The sequence below is a fragment of the Molossus molossus genome, unplaced genomic scaffold, assembly GCF_014108415.1.
Source record: "Molossus molossus isolate mMolMol1 unplaced genomic scaffold, mMolMol1.p scaffold_m16_p_1, whole genome shotgun sequence".
Classification (NCBI taxonomy): domain Eukaryota; kingdom Metazoa; phylum Chordata; class Mammalia; order Chiroptera; family Molossidae; genus Molossus; species Molossus molossus.
The window spans coordinates 61,931,014-61,951,484 of NW_023425344.1; the positions used below are offsets into that span (position 1 = coordinate 61,931,014).

The window sequence follows — 20,471 nt, forward strand, 5'->3', positions numbered from 1 at the left end:
ATGAGTAATACCAATGCTGCTTTGGCTTTTTCTACTGAACAAAGTCATACAACGCCATACATTATAAATTATAGTAATTTATAAATGTTCTTGGAGTCAGAGGATAGAACATCTAATTCTTAAGAAACACAAATTAAAAAGCTATATAATACAATAAAGAAAAATTCAATTTAGAAGGGGCATAAGCCGATTTAACTAAGATTTAAAATGTACTAATTTCCTCATTTAAGATTTCTTCTCAATATTATAATTTCAGGTCTCACAATGACTGAATTAACAATACAATAATTGTTAAACTATCTTCTAGAAAAGTGTCCCTGCACCTTCAATTTTCTGTACAGTTCCATTTATCTTTTGTGCAAGAGTTAGCAATTCATAGCACAAGGGTCACTTTTTGCTTTTCCTGCAGAGTTGATGACGCTCATTAAACATCGTCCGAATTCCTCAAGTATCATCCGTTCAGCTGCTGCCTTTGATTTCCCCTTCTTGTCCGCCTGCTCAGCCTGGGCAAGAAGGCAATTACACGTGGCTTCAGCTACTTCCTTAGTTACAAATGTAAATGGCAATCTGAAATAATTTTAGAGAAAGAAAAAGAGATGATAATGGTGCTGAATAACTACAAAAGTGGATGACACTGTTTCACTTGGAAATCTGTTGACATTTTCATGATCTACCAGCACACTGAACATCACAGTTTATGAAACGAGCATAAGCACATCCTAAAGAGCTTTAAACAGGCCTGGTTTTATGAGTGAGCATATTTTAAAAATATTGTTCAGAAAATATAACAGTTTACATAAAATGTCTTCTTACCTAGACAAAGTTATCTAAATAAAAGATGTAATTCTACATATTGACTTGATATTTCTATAACAAAAGTCCTCCCAATTCATGAATACGAAAGCTCCACAAGTGTAGTCTCTGTTCTATTTACCGCTGTTCCTCACTGTCTAGAACAGTGCCTGTCACAGAGACACTCCAAGAATACTTGCTGAATGAAAAAATGAATTACTGGGAATCGAACGCACTATCTCCTGGACAACACTAAAAATAAAGTACTTTCCCATATTTCCATATATTTGTAAAAAAATCAAGCACCTCCAAATTTTGCATTGTTCTATCACAACCAACAAAACAACAGGGAGTGTTATTCTGTACACGGAGTTTCATTTATATCCGAACGAATCCATCCTGAGGCTTGCTATGTGTGAGCAAGTGTTAAAAGCGTTCAGGAGATAAAACTGAGCAACCTAATCTAACCACTAAATCAGCAATTTGTAAGCAGTCACTGAGAGGAGGAAACTGAAAAAAAAAAAGGAAGTCTTTAATGAAAGCCCTCCCTGACAAGAGAATAATTCAGGATTTAGCTTGCTATACATTTGTACAGAAATCTTTAAAATACAAAAAGTACTTTAAATGAGACAATATTATATTATAATCATGTTAATATTACAATAATAAATAATTAGTAATATTGTGTAAAGGTAATGCTCATTATATCATATTTGGAAAGTAGAAAAGTAAAAGGGAAGAAAAATCCAAACTTTTGCCACAAAGATGAATGTTACATGCTGGCATAACATTTTTAATAGTTTTATTTTTTTACATAGTTTTGATTATAGTGTATAATTTTGTGTTCTTTTACACTTCATAATGTAAATGAATTGGAAAATTAATTGTAAATATTTGAGTGTAGCAATATCTTTAATCTCCGGATGGAGATTAGATTTAATATTCTGAAGGATTACTGAAAGCAGATGACCAGAGAGGATCCCTTATTAAGGTGTCTACCCATTTCCACTTTATTCAGTTAAGAACCATTTGCTGATTATATTACAGTTGTAAGAGTTCTTTAGAACTAATATCTGAAATAAAAGAAGTCTTAATTTATAAGCATTGGATCTTATTTCAATTTAGGCATTTTAAATGATATACCATTTGCAAGGCTCATTCCATTTAATAATTCCTCAAATTAATCTCTCACCAACTGTCTAATATAAATTCAAGTCAGCAAACTTGTTAAATCAGGCTCTGCCAAATGCTGCAACAGAGATGCTTTTCTCCTCACAGCCACATGGTAAGGGTGACTTAAAGGCTAAGAAAACAGGCTGAGAGAGATGAAGTTCTTGCTGAATTCACAAACTACTACAGAGCACAGATAGTGTTTCAACTCAGGTCGGCCTGACTTGAAATGAAACTCCAGCTTTTCTACTCCAGAGCTCAGCAGTCTAGTCAGAAAAGGAGCTACGACAATCTAGTATGTGACGGGTGCTAAGGGGACATGGAAAAGGCAAAAGAAGGGAATATGATGAAAAAGGGGCCACATGCTAAACCTGACAAGCTCAGGGGAGGCCGACATTACAAACTCAGAGACCTAAAGTAACCTCATACGATAGTTTGAAATTAAAACTTTCTAATTAAAATCTAGTCATGGCCATTGGACCTGTCCAAGGCCTGTATCCTTCTTGACAAAGGTCAATCTTTACCTTAACTGAGCCTGTCTATTGTCTTTTTGCATCGATGTTAACAAACATTTGGAATGTCAGGGTCATTTCCTTTTTCTAGACCCCTCAGGACACAATCTCCAACCAGAATAAGGAGACCACAGAGCCCCGCACTGTTACTGTTATCCTGTTAAATGTCAACTGTTAACTATCCTATACCCACCTATGTAAAAAAAAGTGTGTGTGTCTATTTGTTTTACTTTTCATCCAATACCAGAGATTCCAGAGATTTCCCTGCTTTGCTTTCTCCCATCTACCTAATCTCTCACCAATGAATTTCATAACCTCCTTAGGCCTCCTCCTTTGATTGCAATGTATAAAATAAGGTGTAAAACTACCAATCTCTGAAGCATTTTCTCAATCCCTTGAGATTTTGCTTCCCAGCAACTATCCTCGGTTTGGCTCAAATAAACTCATAAAAATTCTTACAGGTTTGGAAGTTTCCTAAATTAACAGAAATAAAGTACAAAAATATGGATAATGGCACAACCAATAAGAAATATGAAAAATCTAGTTTTCTTAGACATTTGTCAAATTACATAAGTGCTCATCTTAATAGGGAGAAAACCAATGAAATTAAAGTAGAGTGAACTAAAGCAGTACTGTGCATTTTAGAACCCTGCAATGTATGTGACAGTGGTTTTCCCGTTGCCTTTTTTTTTTAAGTTTTTTCTATCCTCATCCGAGGACATTTTGCATTTATCTTCAGACAGAGTGGGAGGGAGAGAGGAGGGAAGAGAGAGAGCGAAACATGGACGTGAGAGAGACACATCGAGTGGTTGCCACCTGCACAACCCCAACCGAGGCTGGGGACAAACTGCAACTGAGGTACATGCCCTTAGCGGGAACCCAACCCAGGACTCTCTGGTCCACAGGCCGACGCTCTAACCGCTGAGCCAAACCGGCCAGGGCTTTCTGTTGCCTTTAAATTCCTTTATAACAAGTAACTAAAACAGAAAGAAAATGAAAAAATTAGATTTACAACAACCAAAAGTATGAACTCAATTGTCCAACAAGAAAAACTTTACCAAAAATGAATAATCATGTTATGCTATAAAGAGATGAAACAGTTGACTTACTTTCCTCCTCCGCTATTCAAAGCTGGTGTTGGCCTAGTAAGCAAGTCCGAAATTTGAGAGGATAACTTAGTCTTCGCCGCAGTTTGTTGCTGCACCCTTACTTCAGCTGCATCTGCCAAGTGCATCAGTGTCTTCCTTTCTGGGCTTTCTTCAAAATTCTTACAGCCAATACATTTGCATATTGAGGAACACATTATTTTTGCCTAAAAGATTTACGAAAGAAAAGCTTCCAAATCAAAACCAAAACAAATTACTATAGGCTCCAGGATCAAATCAATAGATAACAGAATTAACTGGTCAACTGACATAAGATAAAGTGGAAACATCTCTTGCTGATGACAAACACTAAGTGGGCTAACTACCCATGTGGATAGGTCGGTCTGAGAGTAGCTATGCAATGTTTGTGTTTGAGCCTTTTCACATCATTTCCCCCCAGTATAGATTTTCCTGCTGGTATGAAAAACATGTTCTTTATAAAGAATATGAATAATACATTACAACATTTTAAAAAAAGGCTCATCCAGAATTGAACTACCTCAATCAAGTCATCATTAACATGTTGGTGACCTCCCACGAAAGGAATTTCATAGATGCTATTTTTATTATGGCTATCTCCCTCCCTGAATCCCCTCCCCAGATTCCTCAAACCCTTTAACAGCCCATATTAAATCAGTATGTCCTCTCATCAAAAAATATGTAAAAAATTGCCCGGCTGGTGTAGCTCAGTGGTTGAGCATCAACCCATGCACCAAGAGGTCCAGTGGTTGGATTCCCAGACAGGGCACAAACCCAGGTTGTGGGCCCAGGAGTTAGCTAATTGATGTTCTCGCTCATCGATGTTTCTTTCTCTCTCTCCCTCTCCCTTCCTCCCTAAGAGCAATAAAGAAAAAAAAAATTTTTAATGTGTAAAATATATGTATATTGATGAAAAACATAGATCTTATGAACATACACATATATTAACTCACAAATCCAAGAGTCTTTCATTGTTTAGTTTTGTTTTACAAATTCATATTCCCACTTTTCGGTATCTTTCTTTTCTTACACTATGCCTGAAGGAATCCCTCCTTCCAAGTCATCTAGCATAGACTGAATTCATTCTGAAAGGGGCGAGAGAGAATAACAGAATAATGGAGAACTGATCATAGTGGGGGTGCTAGCCATAGTTATAAGAAATGTTGAACATCCCTGCTCTGTTAATCATGATTGCTTTGTTCTGATTAAAGAAAGCCCATTCTGACCTGGCTGGGAGCTGTATGCCCTCCGAGTTTACTTCGGGAATGCTGTCCATTCCCCTACCTGAGAACTGCCCCCACCCCCATCACGGAAAGACTGGCAACCTTGGCGTCTTGGAGGCAGTGCACTGGAGACAGCCCACATTTCCCAGCTCCCATTACTTCTCTGTGTCTGAAACCTGTACCTGTTTTAGCCATTGTTATTCCCTTTGCCTACTTCCCCAACCATTTTACCCACTGACATTCCCTTTGCCTACTTCCCCATGTAATACCCAATATAAACCACTGGGTACCAAGGGAGTGGAGTATAGATTTTTGCAAGATGACCCAGCTGTTCTCCCAAACTGCTGGCAATATTGGAATAAATGCTCATATACAATTCAACCTTGTCTCTGCTTAATTGGCTCAAGTAGTCACAGGCGGCCTGGACCCACTGTTGTCCAGTTTCAATTCTATTTAATGGCTGGGTATTAGGTATTAATCCCTGGTATGGATGGGGCACATCTTATTTGGGCATTCACTCCCCTATCGATGGGCATATTTTTCCAGCTATTGAGTACCACAAACAATACACAAAAAGATTTTTTTTATATATTATATATATATATTTTTTAACCTCACCCAAGGACAGTTTTTGATATTTTGTTCAAGTAGAGTGGGAGGGGGGGAGAGAGAGAAAAAACATCGACGTTAAAGGGACACATCGAGTGGTCGCCACCCACACGACCCAATCAGGGCTGGGGACAAACTGCAACCGAGGTACGTGCTCTTGGCAGGAACCGAACCCGGGTCTCTCCAGACCACAGGCCAATGCTCTACCTCTGAGCAAAACCGGCCAGGGCTGTATATATTATATTTTTATTTCTACAGAATATATGGCCTGAAAAGTGACCACATGCTAATCTGATAAGCTCAGGGAAGGCCTTCGAAGCAGCCTTGCAAACTCAGAGACCTAAAATAACCACAAAGGATGGTCTGAAATAAAAACTTTTTAATTAAGCCCTGGCCAGTTTGGCTCAGCGGTTGGAGCATCAGCCTGCGGACCAGAAACTCCGGGTTCGGTTCCTGCTAGGGACATGTACCAAAAACAAAAACTCTTTTTTTTTTTTTTTTATCCTCACCCGAGGACATTTTTCCATTTTTTGTTCAGGTAGAGTGGGAGGGAGAGAGAGAGAGAGAAACATCGATGTGAAAGGAACTCATCGAGTGGCTGCCACCCGCACGACCTACCAGGGCCGGGGACAAACTGCAACCGAGGTACGCGTCCTTAGCGGGAACCGAACCCGGGTCTCTCAGGACCGCAGGCCGACGCTCTAACCGCTGAGCCAAACCGGCCAGGGCCAAAAACTTTTTAATTAAAAGCAGTTTATGGCAGATAGTTATATCCTAAGCTAGAATCTTCCCTGATAAAAGTCAATCTTTACCTCAACTGAGCCTGTCTATTGTCTTTTGCACCTAAGATAACATATCTTTGATGTCATAACTTTCCTTTTTCCAGACCCCTCAGGGCACAAAAAATGCACCAGAGCAGAAACTATAAATCCTATAATTGTTATTTTTTATCCTGTTAACTGCTGATTATTAACTATGTATAAGATCTATATGTCTATCATTTTACTTTTTATCCAATCCCCAAGGTCAATCTATCACCAATGGATTTCATGTAATCCACTTAGTCTTCTCTTGACTGTAATGTATAAAATAGGTGCAAAAGTGACATTCTCTGGAGCATTTTCTCAATTCTCTGAGATTCTGCTTCCCTGCAATTTTCATCAGTTTGACTGGAATAAACTCACAATAATTCTTCACAGGTTTGAATGTTTCTTACATTGATGGATAGATTTCTATTCTAGAATTGGGATCAATGGTCAAAGGGTACATATATTTCAATTTTAATAGATGTGGCCAGACTATTCTTTCAAAAGGCTGACACCACACCTTATCAGCAATGTATAAAGGAAGCCTTTCCTACATTCCCTCCAACAACATATATTATAGCTCTTTTATTTTTATTTTAAATTTATTTATTTTTATTGATTTTAGAGAGAGAAGGAGTGAGAGGGAGAGAGAGCTGGAAACATCGATGAGAGAGAACATCGATTGGCTGCCTCCTGCATGCCCCCCACTGGGGAGTTGGCCCACAACCTGGGCATGTGCCCTGACCTGGAATCGAACCAGCGACCTCTTGGTGCATGGGTCGATGCTCAACCACTGAGCCACACCGGCCAGGAAATTATAGCTCTTTTAATATTTACCAGGAAAAAATAAAGTGAGATATCACTGTTCTTTAATTTACATTTCATAGTAAATTTGAGTATCTTTTGTTGGCTGCATTTTCTTCAGTGAACCCATGTCAATTTAAATAAATAATTGATTTCTCTCCATAACACCTATCAAGATAAACAGATCATATTATTAACACATGTACTCTGCTCCTTTTTTACAATACACTAATAAATTCCATTTACCAAGGGGAAAAAATGGATATACATTTTGAGTTAATTGGGTTACTATAAGCCAGTCTGGGACTCTCTACCTAAAACAAGACTTAGAAGAAGAAGTATCTAAAGATGAAGAGATAAAATCCTGAGGGTTGGGGGTGGGGCTCAGACATACCAATAATGTGTATCTGCATTAAGTATGGTTTTAAGAACCGTAAGAAAGGTACTAATATTTAACAGGAACTCGGGCGGGGGGGTGGGGGTCGGGGGGGGGGGGGGATAGAAATTAGAATGACAAGGTATCTATTTGGCTTTGCTAATTCAACTTTTTTTGTGGTCCAAAAAAAAGGGGAAGGGGAAGGGAAAAGGTCCCAAGAAAAGGCACAACCATTTAAATAATGTGGACAGTCACTCATCCAATCAACAAGCTCTGTGAAAGGAATATAAATGTTATGTAGAATCAGACCAACTGGACCAAAAAAAAAAAAAAGCCAGTTCAGTTCAAAAGACCAACAATTCAACACAAACTGTCAGACGATGTCACAGCTAATTCATAGCGATGCAATTAGCCACTGCTAGTCATAGTTTAGTATATTCCAAGTTTTTTATTTCTTAGTATTTTATTTTATCATTATTTTTAAAATATATTTTTATTGATTTTTTTAGGGAGAGAAACATCGATGTGAGAAACATCAATCAGCTGCCTCCTGCATGCCCCCTACTGGGGATTGAGCCCGCAACCCGGGCAATGTGCCCTGACTAGGACCTCTGAGTCCATGGGACAATGCTCAGTCCACTGAACCACACAATACTATTTCTTAGTATTTTAGAACAACAAATTAGACACTGTATATATCCTGAATGTCAAGGATTTTATTATAATAGGGCAGTTTTATGTCTTCTAACATATTTTAGTCTACTGCCTTTTCTACTTCTACTGATTCACAGATCTGTTAACCAGTTCAATTATTAGTTCACATGTTTGAATTTCATATGCCCAGCATGTATTGATTGTTCACTGCCACTCGCACAAAAGTGTTTCTTTAACCTTCTGACCCAGCTTTACATCAACTTACCTTTTCTCTCTGTGGACTTGGTTTTATGATTTAACATTTTTACATATTCATGACAAATTTTATATGATATTGTTCACTAACAAAAGCCACCTATTTGATCAGATGTTCGAACAAGAGTTAATCTCTTCCTAGGGTACAGGAGAGGGGTGTGTAGGGGGAGATAAACTACAGAACTTATATGCATGTATGCATGACCAATGGACATGGACAACAAAGCTGGGAATAGGGTGGGGAGGGCGGGGGAGGAGGGTGTTAATGGGGGAAAAAGGAGAAACATCTGTAACAAACAAACAAAAAAAAGAGTTAATCTCTTCCAATACTGGATGAAAAACTGGTTTGTTGGACTCTGAGACATTAAGAGACTTTCAAAAACAATCTTGATTATATGCAATTTTCACTCATACTGGCTTTAGGACTAACAAGATGTTACTTTACTATACTTCTTGACTGGAGTATTTGACCTATGCAATGCATAAATGAAGAATTCATTACACAGATCTTTACTCTGACGCACTGTGTACAGGAGGGGCCTGAAATGCAGGTGCATGCTCCTGAGCAGAGCAAACCTTACCAGGGTAGAGTGCACTCCTTGGTGGCATTACCTTACCACATCCAAGGCTAGACTTCTGCCAAAACTAAAGTCTCCCTCTGAATATGAAATTTGAAAGAATGAAAATATACCAAATGATAAGAGCCAACTGAGGGAATGACTTAACCCCAAAGATTCTCAGGAAAGAGTTTCAGGTGCACCAAGAACCAATTACAGTCACCTAGGGCAAATCTCGGCATGACTAGATTCTTATATTAAACCTTTGAAAACAAAAATAATAAACTATATAGTACTTTGTCTGAAGCAAGGAATGATTTACGTGGCATCTGCTAAAGAAGAATTTCAACTACATTCTTCAGAGAAGATGCCTAGGCCCTGGCCGGGTAGCTTGGTTGAATGAAGTGTTGTCTCATACACCAAAAGATTGCGGGTTCGATCCCTCATCGGGGTGTACAGGAGGCAACTGTCTGATGTTTTGATGTTTCTCTCTCTCTCTCTCCCCCCACTCCCTTTCTCTTTCTCTAAATATCAATAAAAGTATGTCTTCGGGTGAGGATTAAAAAAGAAAGAAAGAAAAAATTCCTGACCCATAATTAAAAACAGCCAGTTGAGTAGGATTGTAAAATAGATGCAACACCTCACAATGACCAATAACTTCTTTCAGCAATATTCCACATTTCTCCTTTCCTATTTATGTTCACAAAGCAAACTTCTCAACATAGTTTAGTTTTCCATAGAGCAGTGTTCTTCTACAGTGTACTACTAGCATTTGGGAAAAGTAAATCTTTACTTTCTGGGCTATAACTTGAAATGCAGGCTATTTTGTATCTATATATATTTCCAAAAAGCCCAGGAGGGACAAAGTGGCAGTACTGACATTCAGCTGAGAACTACTATAGAGTTTCCAATCCACTTTGATGTTATTATTTTCATTGAAAATTATTAAGCTGGTAGTCTGATTTGCGTACTTCTGGGTATAATGACCAAGAAGTTATGAACTGGTAAATCAGCTAATGAGATCCCAAGCTGTAATGACAAAACCAAGGTACAGGCATACCTCAGATATTGCAGGTTTGGTTCCAGACCACTGCAATAAAGTAGGTATCGCTATAAAGCGCGTTGTAATCTTTTTGCTAGTGGAGGGTCTTGCCTTTCATTTGTAAATAAACTCAGCGTCTGTGAAGTACAATAAAGCAAGGTGCAATAAAATGAGGTAGGCCTGTATTGCTCTCTGAGCCATGCTTGGGAGGTCAGAAGGTCTTCCTCAAAATGACAGCCATTGGGCCAATGATGCATATTTTCAAACTGCAATAGTAAAGCGATCTCCTAATTTTCAAGTAGATTTTTATAGTATGTCCTTTCTAACATGTTTTTCAAAAGATGGTTAGATTATTTCCCCCAACTAGCATCTCACCTCATAGCATTCACAGTAGTTTTTAAGACATCCTGATCGTTTGCAATTACATCCTTTGCTGTGACGTCGATCTGATTCTCCCTCCTTTCCTTTCCCAATTTTAGGCTTAAAAGCTTCTGGATTTCTGTCAAGGCATGCCTAGCAGAACAACAGATTAAATATCAAGTGAAGTTAAATCACAGGACATTACATTTAAATACTGAAAAGGACAGAAATTCTCTGTAAAACAGTAAGTTCTACATAAAACAGGTGCAAAATAAAATTTTTGTCGGTTAAATGAAATAAAAAATCATCACCTTTATTGCTTTTTGCCTCTCATTTTCATGTTCTAAATTATTGTAACAATTAGTACAATTGCAGTTGTTGCAAAATTCACCATTTGCAAAGCAATCACAGTATCTGGAATATAAAAATCAGTGTAAGTTATATTAAAAAAGTCATTGTTAAAACAAACAAAACTCTAAACTAGCTGATTTAATAGCATTATATATGTGGTAAAACACTTCAAAAATGTACTCGGAGCCACCTAGTCAATCACATGATAAAGCTTAAAATTAAAGTCACCAGCTCCTAGAATTTTAGTTTAGAAACTTAGTCCCCGTAGTAACAGCTGTCAACACAAGAGCTACATGACTTTATGTGCCCCCAAAGTAAGTGATTCCAAAATCATGAAGAAGGAGAAATATAGGCTATATTTATTAGTGAAACCTGCTCACTTGAACTACTGTCATGCTTCTTTGGATTCTTAACTCCAACATGACTAATACTTTTCATTTAATTGTTTCATGTGAAATCTCTTAGTTCAGTATTGATAAGCAAATTAATCATCCAATAATTAAAAAAACTACTCCTCATTCAGGAGATCAAATTATAAAGGTCATGAATAAGATCAAATTTATTATTATTAAGGACAGAAACCAGGTCTGTCTCCTGCTGCTGTCCCTAATCCCTATTCCTGTGCCTCATCTATGGTAAAGACTCTACAATTATTTCTTTCTGAATGAATGAAACAGTATTTTCACACCGTCGTGTTCTCAAGCATTCATACATGTATTATTTATTTAAATTACTTCCACTTGTGGAATTGGTCTGTTAAGAAATTTTAAAAATCATTTTCAGTTATATCAAATGAGGAAACAGTAGCAAAAAGACTTACAATTTCAAACACAGAGATTTCGTGCAATTACAGGGCTTTCTGGGTCGACTGGCAGACTCTGACGGGATTATGCTATACAGACACACAAAAAAGATACAACATTTTAATCAATTAAAAGCAACTACTCAAAATTAGAAAAGTCCCCAACATGTAAAGTCCTCCTAAGACAAAGCTTTAACAAATGTATCCATCTCTAGTAAAAGTCTGCTATGTTGTTCCATTTACATTAAGTTCAAAAGCAAGTTGTAACATGAAAAGAGAGGCAGAGAGTCAAGATATGAGGGGAGAGAAAAAAAAGATGTTATAGGCCCCGGCCAGTATGGCTTAGTTGGTTGGGCGTTCTCCCTGTGCACGAAAATGTTGCCGGCTCCATTCCTGGTCAAGGCACAAGCCTGAGTTGCAGGCTCAATCCCAGTGAGGGTGTGCACTCTCACATAGATGTTTCTCTCTCCCTCTCCCTTCCTAAAAAAAATTTTTTTAAAAATTGTTTTTTTAAAAACATGATCAATAACTTCTACAGAACATTCCACAAAAAATACCCTTCCTTCAGAGAACTAAAGTTCAAATCTCCTCAAAACTTTTCAGACTTAATTATAAAATTTTACTAGTTAGTAAATAAAAACAAGGATGTATGGGGCTGGAATTTGGGAGGGGAGAGAGGTAGACTGCTTTCATCCAACATTGCAAAGGGAACAATTAAAAGATTATCAAAAAGACAAACAAACAAAAAAAGCAAGGACCTAACATAATTTAAAAACCAATACCCTTTAAAAAATATATTCAGGGTGGGAAAAGGAGAGGAGAGGGAAGAGAGGAGAGATGGAGAGAATAAGAAAGCACATGGAAAAAGTAGTGAATCCAATTAAATGTATCGGTGACAAGCTACTGATTGATTGATTGATTTAAGTAATATTTCATTTTTAATTGTACTTCTTTTTTTTATTTTTTATTCTCACCTAAGGATACTTTCTTTTACCCCATGTTTATCTTCAGATAGAGTGGGGCGGGGGGTGGGGACGACACATTGATGTGAGAGACATATCGACTGGTTGCCACCCACATGACCCCAACTGGGGCCGTGGACACACTGCAACTGAGGTACATGCCCTTAGCAGGAACCAAACCCAGGTCTCTCTGGTCCACGGGCTGATGCTCTAACAGCTGAGCCAAACCAGCCAGGGCTCTTCTTTTGTTAAAATATTTTTCCTTTGTTTATTTCTTTTTCCCATTTTTTTTTTTTTTTTGGATGTGCCCCTAGCGTCAACTGAACCAGAACTCTCTGGTCCGCAGGCCGATGCTCCAACCGCTGAACCAAACCAGCAAGGGCTATTTATTTATTTTTCTTTATTGATTTTAGAGAGAGAGGAAGGGAGAGGGAGAGAAAGATAGAAACATCGACCTCTAAGTGCATGGGTCGACGCTCAACTACTGAGCCTCACTGGCTGGGCTCCCTCTTCCTTTCTTTTTCCGTCCCTTCCACTCTCTAAAAATCAATGGGGGAAAAAAAAAAGTCCACCCACATATCACCTAGATCCAACCCTACACACACACACACACACCATGCCTGGGAAAACTCAGGAGGCCTCCACATTCAGCTGGAAACTCATCCTGAGCAGGAACCTTGGCTTGAAGTGGGGGAGGAAGAACCTCCAGGTTGTCAAAAATATCATATCATTATTCACACTTGGTGGCAAGACAATGTGTGGGAATAATGGGGGACGTGAAGGACCCCTCCTGGGGGCACCCCTGGGTTGACACTGATATAGTGTGGGCTATGACAAAAGTAGAATAAGCATCTCAAGGGGGTGGCCCTCAAATAAGATATGTGGGAGTTCTTTTGACTATTCCTATAACTTTTATATTTAAAATATTTCAAATCAAAAAGTACTGTAGAGGCATGGTCACACAGCTTTGAGGGGGGAAAAATCAAACAAATGTATTTTGAAATATATATTATTTGATACTTCATTTAACCTGATCTATATTTTCTAAATACTCACCCATTGAATGGAAGCCTTGCCTGGGTCTGGATACTCGGTGTACCAGTAAAATTAGAGTTGCTTGCTATTGACACATATGAAGACTGCTGTAGCTAAATGTAATGAAAGATAATTTTAGACCATAGTTACAAAAATAAACAATACTCTCAGATATAATGATCAATAAGAAGCACAAATTCATCTATTAAAATACAAAAAATTGAATGAAAAATTTCATGCAAACATACTACCTCATGGATGTTTTCTAAAGATCCAAACTAATATTAGAGGTGAAAACAATGTAAACATTTTAAAGTACAACACGGTACAAATATAATAATTTTTCTTCATAGAGAAGTATATTATTAGAATTAGAAAATTCTAAGTAGATGCCCTAAAAGTACTGTAATAATGTGTACTGGCTAGAAAAATGCAATGTATCTACTTGTAAATGAAACTTATTGTATTGATCATTCCTCACACTGCAAGTTATAGAAAATGAAAAGTTACATGCAAAAAAATTAAGTTTCTACTTTACACTGATTTCTAAACATAAGAGATGTTAATGATAAAAATACTGAACATTAATCTTTTTAAATCAGTAGCTACATACCATATTCCAAAGTACATTTCAATAAAGTACAGTTAGGTTTCTGTTTCTCCTCTTACAAACTCAAGAAATCAATTCAACAGCTTAGAACATGGTGCTAATTTGCTTCTTATATCAAAAAGAAAATCTGCTTCCTAGAAGCAGCACTCCTCACCCAAACCAGCCAACAGGATTATCCATGGCTTTGATCTAAAGATGACCAAACAGGCCCTGGTCAGATTGGCTCAGCTGTTAGAGCATCAGCCTGAGGACCAAAGGGTCTCAGGTTCAATTCCCGGTTGAGGGCATGTACCTGGGTTGCAGGTTTAGTCCCTGAGCCCGGTTGGGATCGTGCGGGGGGCAACCAGTCGATGTGTCTCTTTCACATCAATGTTTCTTTCTCTCTCCCACTCTCTCCCCTTCCACTCTATCTAAAAAAAAAATTATGAAAATGACCAAACAATTCTGGACAGATCACTCAAGATATGTCACCTGGAAATCCATCTCACAGTCAATTTTCCAAGAATAAGTCAGTGGCATTATATTCATTGGTGGGGAAGAGCTTTTTTAGGGTCACAGTGCCTTCTGAATTCATTTGGACTCTGATAATTTTTTAAAAATATGTTTCTATTGATATTTTAGAGAGAGAGAGAAACAGTGATGTGAGAGAGACACATCGATTGGCTGCCCCTCATGTGCCCCACACCAGGGACTGAGCTCAAAACCCGTGTATGTGCCCTGACTGGGAATTGAACCAGGACCTCTCAGTTCATGGGATGACACTCAATCCACTGAGCCACAGGAGCTGGGCAGGACTCTGATAATTTTTTTTTTTATCCTCACCCAATGACATTTTTGCATTTATCTTCAGATAGAGCGGGAAGGAGAGAGGGAGGAAGAGAGAGAGAAACATCGATGTGAAAAAGATACATCAACTGGCCGCCACCCACACAACCCCATGGGCCGGGGACAAACTGCTACGGAGGTACGTGCCCTTAGTGGGAACCGAACCCGGCACTCTCTGGTCCGCAGGCCAACCCTTTAACTGCTGAGCAAAACCGGCCAGGGCTGGACTCTGATAATTTTTAACTTCAACTTATTTTTTCTTATATCTATATGATCTTGCCCTCTCACCAACCTGCCCTCAGTTCCAAACTGTCTGACTTGTATATTTGACTTGTGCTATATATTTCTCAACGCTCAAGATACATAAAAAAACTCAGAAGTTTTTTTAAAAATATGTTTCAATTGATTTTTTAGAGAGAGGAAAGGAGAGCGAGAGATAGAAACTTTAATCAGCTGCCTCCTGCAAGGCCCACACTGGGGATTGAGCCCACGACATGGGCATGTGCCCTGACCAGGAATCAAACCAGTGACTTTCTGGTGCATGGGACAATGTTCAACCACCCGAGTTGTCACGCTGGCCAGGATAAACTCAGAAATTTTCATGAACATCTTTGGAAAGAGGCATTTCAATACTGAGTTGGATGGTTTTGAGTCATTTTCAGAATGAGACAAAGCTAGACGTCTTAGACCCAATTATCCTTTTGGAAATGCAATGACTTCATTTTTGCCTCATACCTGAGTAACGTACTGAGCTGGAAGCACTGCATAACCCACATTCCCTGTCCCCGGAGCTGGTGCCAGCACAGTGCCTGGGGGCAGGTTAGTGAGGTTTGGTTGGATCTGTGGCAGTGGAGTGGCAGGCATGATGAGCCGTTGCTGTGGCTGGCTAGTAGTAACTATTTGTGAACTTGGGTTGATTGGTTTTGGAACAACCTAAAAAACAAAAGTATGTCAACAATTACAAAAACAAATTTTACAGCTTCTCAATTCAGTATACACCTCTTGTACTTAAATCTTAAACTTTCACCCACACCATCTTGGCGGCTGCTCTTGGTTGGAGTCCCTCCTGCACCTAAGGCAGGAAGGTGGTAGCCTCAAAGAAGACAAAAAAGTCGCTGGAGTCAATCAACTCTAGACTCCAACTTGTTATGAAACATGGAAAATATATGCTGGGGTACAAGACTAAGAATGTTCAGACACAGCAAAGTGAAACTGGTCATCCTCACCAACAACTGTCCAGCCTTGAGGAGATCTGAAATGGAGCACTATACCACGTTGGCCAAGCCTGGTGACCATCATCATGGTGACAATGACAATGAATTGGGCACAACGTGTGGAAAAGACTACAGAGCATGCACATGACTATCAATGATCTAGATGATTCTGGTATCATTAGAAGCATGCCAGAACAGACTGGTGAAAAGTAAATCAGGCAAAATTTTTCTTTAATAAAACTGGCCAAGACTTAATTAAAAAAAAAAAATCTAAACTTTCAATTTTAAAAGCAAATTGTCTGTTTGGGAGAGACTGAGAAGAGGTTATGTGATACTCACGGGTTTAACAGTCTGTGTGAGAGGAACTGACATTCGCACTGGAGTGGTGCTGACCACGGGCTTTGCTTTTTTCAAAAAGAGGAAAAAAGGGACAATTTACTTCCATAAAATAATATTTAAAGCATTTAAGGTACTTAGTTCTCTCAAGATAGCCTTATGCATAAGCTTAAAGAATCCCACCTGCTTCTTTTTTTTTAAAAGTATTTTTTCTTTATTAATTCTTAGAGAGGGAGGGAGGGAGAGATAAAAACATCGATGAGAGAGAACATCGACTGGCTGCCTCCTGCATGCCCCCTACTGGGGATCAGGCCCACAACCTGGGCATGTGCCCCAACTGGAAATCGAACCAGCAACCTCTTGGTGCCCTCTTGGGACATGGGTTGATGCTCAACCGGTGAGCCACACTGGCCAGGCCCACCTGTTTCTTATTTGGTGCAATCCTTAACCCATCTACCAGGAAGCTCTTATCAAAATTCCTAAAACCACCTGGCCAGTGTGGCTCCCTGGCTGAGGGCCGACCCATGCACCAGGAGGTCACCAGGTGGATTCCCTGGGCACATGCCCAGGTTGTGGGCCTGTTCCCCAGTGGGGAGAGTGTGGGAGGCGGCCAATCGATGTTCTCTCTCATCGGTGTTTCTATTTCTTCTTCTCCTTTCCTTTCCCTCTAAACTCATTAAAAAAAAAAAAAAAAAATTCCTTAACCTACCTACCAGATAGCTCTAGTCACTTCATGAGAGAATGTTTGTTGTTTAAGACATTCTTCTAACAATACTTCAATTTGTATGCAGATGATTTATACATTCACTACTAAATGCAGTCACATGAAAGGATGCATAAATTCAAATACCTGCCATTCAGGAGCTTGGGTGGCAATGCTGTTCTATACTATTTCTAATCGCTGTGTTTGTATTCAAACTAGAGTAAATATAATTCTTGTACAATTCATTACTTTCAAAGTACCTACTAAAAGGAGTATATATAGCATGAAGGTTAAGAATATGTATGGGCTTGTAAGTCATCAGACCCTGGGGATTCAAATCTCAATTCCGCTACTTTCTAACTACTTAAACTCTCTTTGTATCTCCATCTGCAATATGTAGGTGGTATCTCCCTTTAAAGGGTATAAAAATTAAATGTTAATTCATACAAATTTATTAAAACACTGCCTAACAAATAGTAAATGCACAAATGTTAGATGCCATTATTGTTATTGTTGTTTTTATTACTACAACCATTACTACTATATACAACTGGCATTGTGGACAGCATTGGAGGGAAACTAAAGTACAGGACACCTGCTCAGAGATTACACCAAGTAGAGCAGATCAAACAGTATCCGAATAAAATAAATACTGTTAAATAAGAGAAATGCTGTAGGAGTTGAAAGGAGGCAGAACACACACGAGATTGGCAGAGGATGGGAGTAGAGAAAGAATGCATTGAGGTCATAGTGTCTGACATGGTCCTGACCAGTGGACAGATTGCAGAGGGCACATGCCCGAAAGAGGATATTCCATGCAGAGGCAGAAGCATGAGAAATGGAGGCTCGATGCTGGGAAGCTGCAAGCAAAAATGTTGGTGAACAGACCAGTCTGGTTGGAACCCTGGGTTAAAGTAGGCAAGCACAGGCAAAAAGGCAGATTGCAGCCATTTTTTAGACCTTAAATATCAGGATGGAAATCTATTTTTAATTCAGCAGGCAATGAGAAGTTTCTGAGGAGTCCAAAGTCCTACAGAAATACTATTTGAAACAGCACAAAAAGAAACTGTATTTGAAAGCAGTGTGTAGCCCTGGCCAGTTTGGCTCAGCGGTTAAAGCGTTGGCAAGCGGTCCGGAGAGACCCGGGTTCGGTTCCCGCTAAGGGCACGTACTTCAGTTGCAGTTTGTCCCCGGCCCTGGTTGGTCGTGAGGGTGGCAGCCACTCGATGTGTCCCTTCACGTCAATGTTTCTCTCTCTCTCTCCCTTCCTCTCTCTCCCTCCCACTCTATCTGTACAAAAAATGGAAAAATATCCTCGGGTGAGGATAAAAAAAAAAAAGAAATAAAGCAGTGTGTAAAAGAGCATGGATTTGCAAGAAACAAGGAAAGTTAAAAGAATGCAAAAAATGAGGGTCTAATCTGGGGTGAGAGTGCTGGGAATGGAAAGAAGAGAGCAGCTGCAGACACATGACAGAGGTGAAAGGAACATGAGTTAACCATTTGGATGGCAGAAATGCAGGTAGAAGGGAAGAAAAGTCATTGCTAAGCTTTCAAGTGAGTGGGAAAATGACAGCTATTAGAACTAAAAATTCAAGGATGAGCCCTGGCTGGTTTGGCTCAGCGGTTAGAGCGTTGAGTTGTGGACCAAAGAGTCCCAGGTTCGGTTCCGCCAAGGGCACCTACCTCAGTTGCAGTTTGTCCCTGCCCCTGTTGGGGTCGTGTGGGTGGCAACCAGTCGATGTGTTTCTCTCACATTGATGTTTCTCTGTCTCTCTTCCTCCTTCTCTTCCTCCTGCTCTATCTGAAGATAAATGCAAAAATGTCCTTGGGTGAGGATAAAAAAAAAAATTCAAGGATGAGCTGATTTAAAGGGAAACCTGACAGAGAGAAACGCTATGATGAAATTCAGGAGAGAGACTAGCACTAGATCTATTACGTTTGGACAACAAAGACACTGTTTAATACTGCCTACTGCCACTGCCATAATCTAAAAGAGAGATTTAGAAAGATAAAAAGAACATCCCTTCGGGTTTTACTTGTGCAAATGGTCTAGAGCCTGGTCTGAAAGAAAGGCTGAGACAATGGAATCTAAACTGCTCTGAACCACGAAAAATAAGACTTCCTTTGACAGAAAGCCTGGAGGATTGATGCCTGAAGACTAAATAAAGGTTGACAGTCCTGGAAGAACATTCGAGTACTCTGACCTAAAAGGGAGCAGGCCCCTGCTGCAAGGTGACAAACCAGGGAGAAGGGGGAAGGAGGACAACCCCAGAAAGTGTACAATTAAGAGGTGATGATTGCATATCTCTGAATATACAAAAAAAACAGTAGATGGTATGCTTAACAAGGGTGAATTTTAAAGTAGATTTGAATTATATCTAAATAAAGTTGCTATACAAAGAGTGAATGACCATGAATTATAGGAGCAGTGTGACATCTGATACCTGATTTGAAAGTTTCCTATTCTGTTTGATTTTCCTCAGTTACTCTTTAGTAAAGTTATAATAACCAATGTAGATTGGTCTTAGCAATAATATCAGGAATTAAAAAGTGAATTAAAAGCCTGAATTCATGTTTAGGCATATCCCACTTCACACAGAGCAGTGATTTTTAAAAAAATAATGTTTTTATTGATTTTTTTTAGAGAGAGAGGAAGGGAGAGAGAGAGATAGAAACATCGATGTGAGAGAGAAACATCGATTGTCTGCCTCCTGCACATCCCTACTGGGGATTGAGCCCACAACCCAGGCATGTGCCCTGACTAGGAATCGAACTGGGACCTCTCAGTCCATGGGTCATGCTCAATCCACTGAGCCATACCGGATGGGCCACAGCAGCGATTTTCAAGCAAGTCCAACAACTGGAAGAATATAAGAACTTCCTAGTGGTCTGTGAAATAGCAGGGAAGGAGTGTGTGGCTTGTCCTGATTTGTATGACTTGGATGATTTGTATTTGGAGAATAAACAAAGGGTCATTGCCCCTGTGCTCGAGCACACACTGAGCTAGAAAATTTGGGAACTCTAGGTTTCCATTAGCTTGGCATCTGCATTCTGAGTTTCAACTGAAACCTGAGAAATGAAGAAAACACAACACTTCCAAATTCCCTAAGGAGGGGGTCATACTGATGTTCTACAACCAAGTCAGCAGTCCACATCTCTCCTCCTCTAACTTTTGAGCAGTCTCATATTACTACTACTGTAGTTTCCACAGAAGCTGACAATCTTTAATTTTCTAGTCTTTAACAGGAATTCTGAACAATCCTTTTAGAATGCCCCATCCAAGCCTCAGAAACCATACATTAAGTCCTTGAAACTTTAATTTCCTCCCTCACCAAAATGGTAGGAGATT

At 39.2% G+C, this 20,471-nt stretch overlaps 1 protein-coding gene and 1 pseudogene across 6 annotated transcripts in view; one reads left to right on the top strand and one right to left on the bottom strand.

Annotated features, from left to right (window-relative positions):
* Positions 1–20,471, bottom strand: part of LIN54 (lin-54 DREAM MuvB core complex component) — an 81,639-nt gene that overhangs the window by 8,196 nt on the left and 52,972 nt on the right. The window contains exons 5-12 of one of the 6 annotated variants that reach the window (XM_036259435.1): positions 16,423–16,487; positions 15,605–15,802; positions 13,456–13,547; positions 11,456–11,527; positions 10,596–10,698; positions 10,300–10,437; positions 3,584–3,786; positions 220–567 (exon numbers count right to left, since the gene is read on the bottom strand). In XM_036259435.1, coding sequence (XP_036115328.1) covers positions 366–567; positions 3,584–3,786; positions 10,300–10,437; positions 10,596–10,698; positions 11,456–11,527; positions 13,456–13,547; positions 15,605–15,802; positions 16,423–16,487 — 1,073 coding nt within the window. In that variant the 3' untranslated portion in view covers positions 220–365. Of the gene's footprint in view, positions 1–219; positions 568–3,583; positions 3,810–7,131; positions 7,209–9,977; positions 10,062–10,299; positions 10,438–10,595; positions 10,699–11,455; positions 11,528–13,455; positions 13,548–15,604; positions 15,803–16,422; positions 16,488–20,471 lie in introns of those variants that run through there. The other 5 variants (XM_036259472.1, XR_004959302.1, XM_036259464.1 and 2 more) reach the window with 5 other exon arrangements.
* Positions 15,818–16,318, top strand: LOC118636931 (annotated as a pseudogene).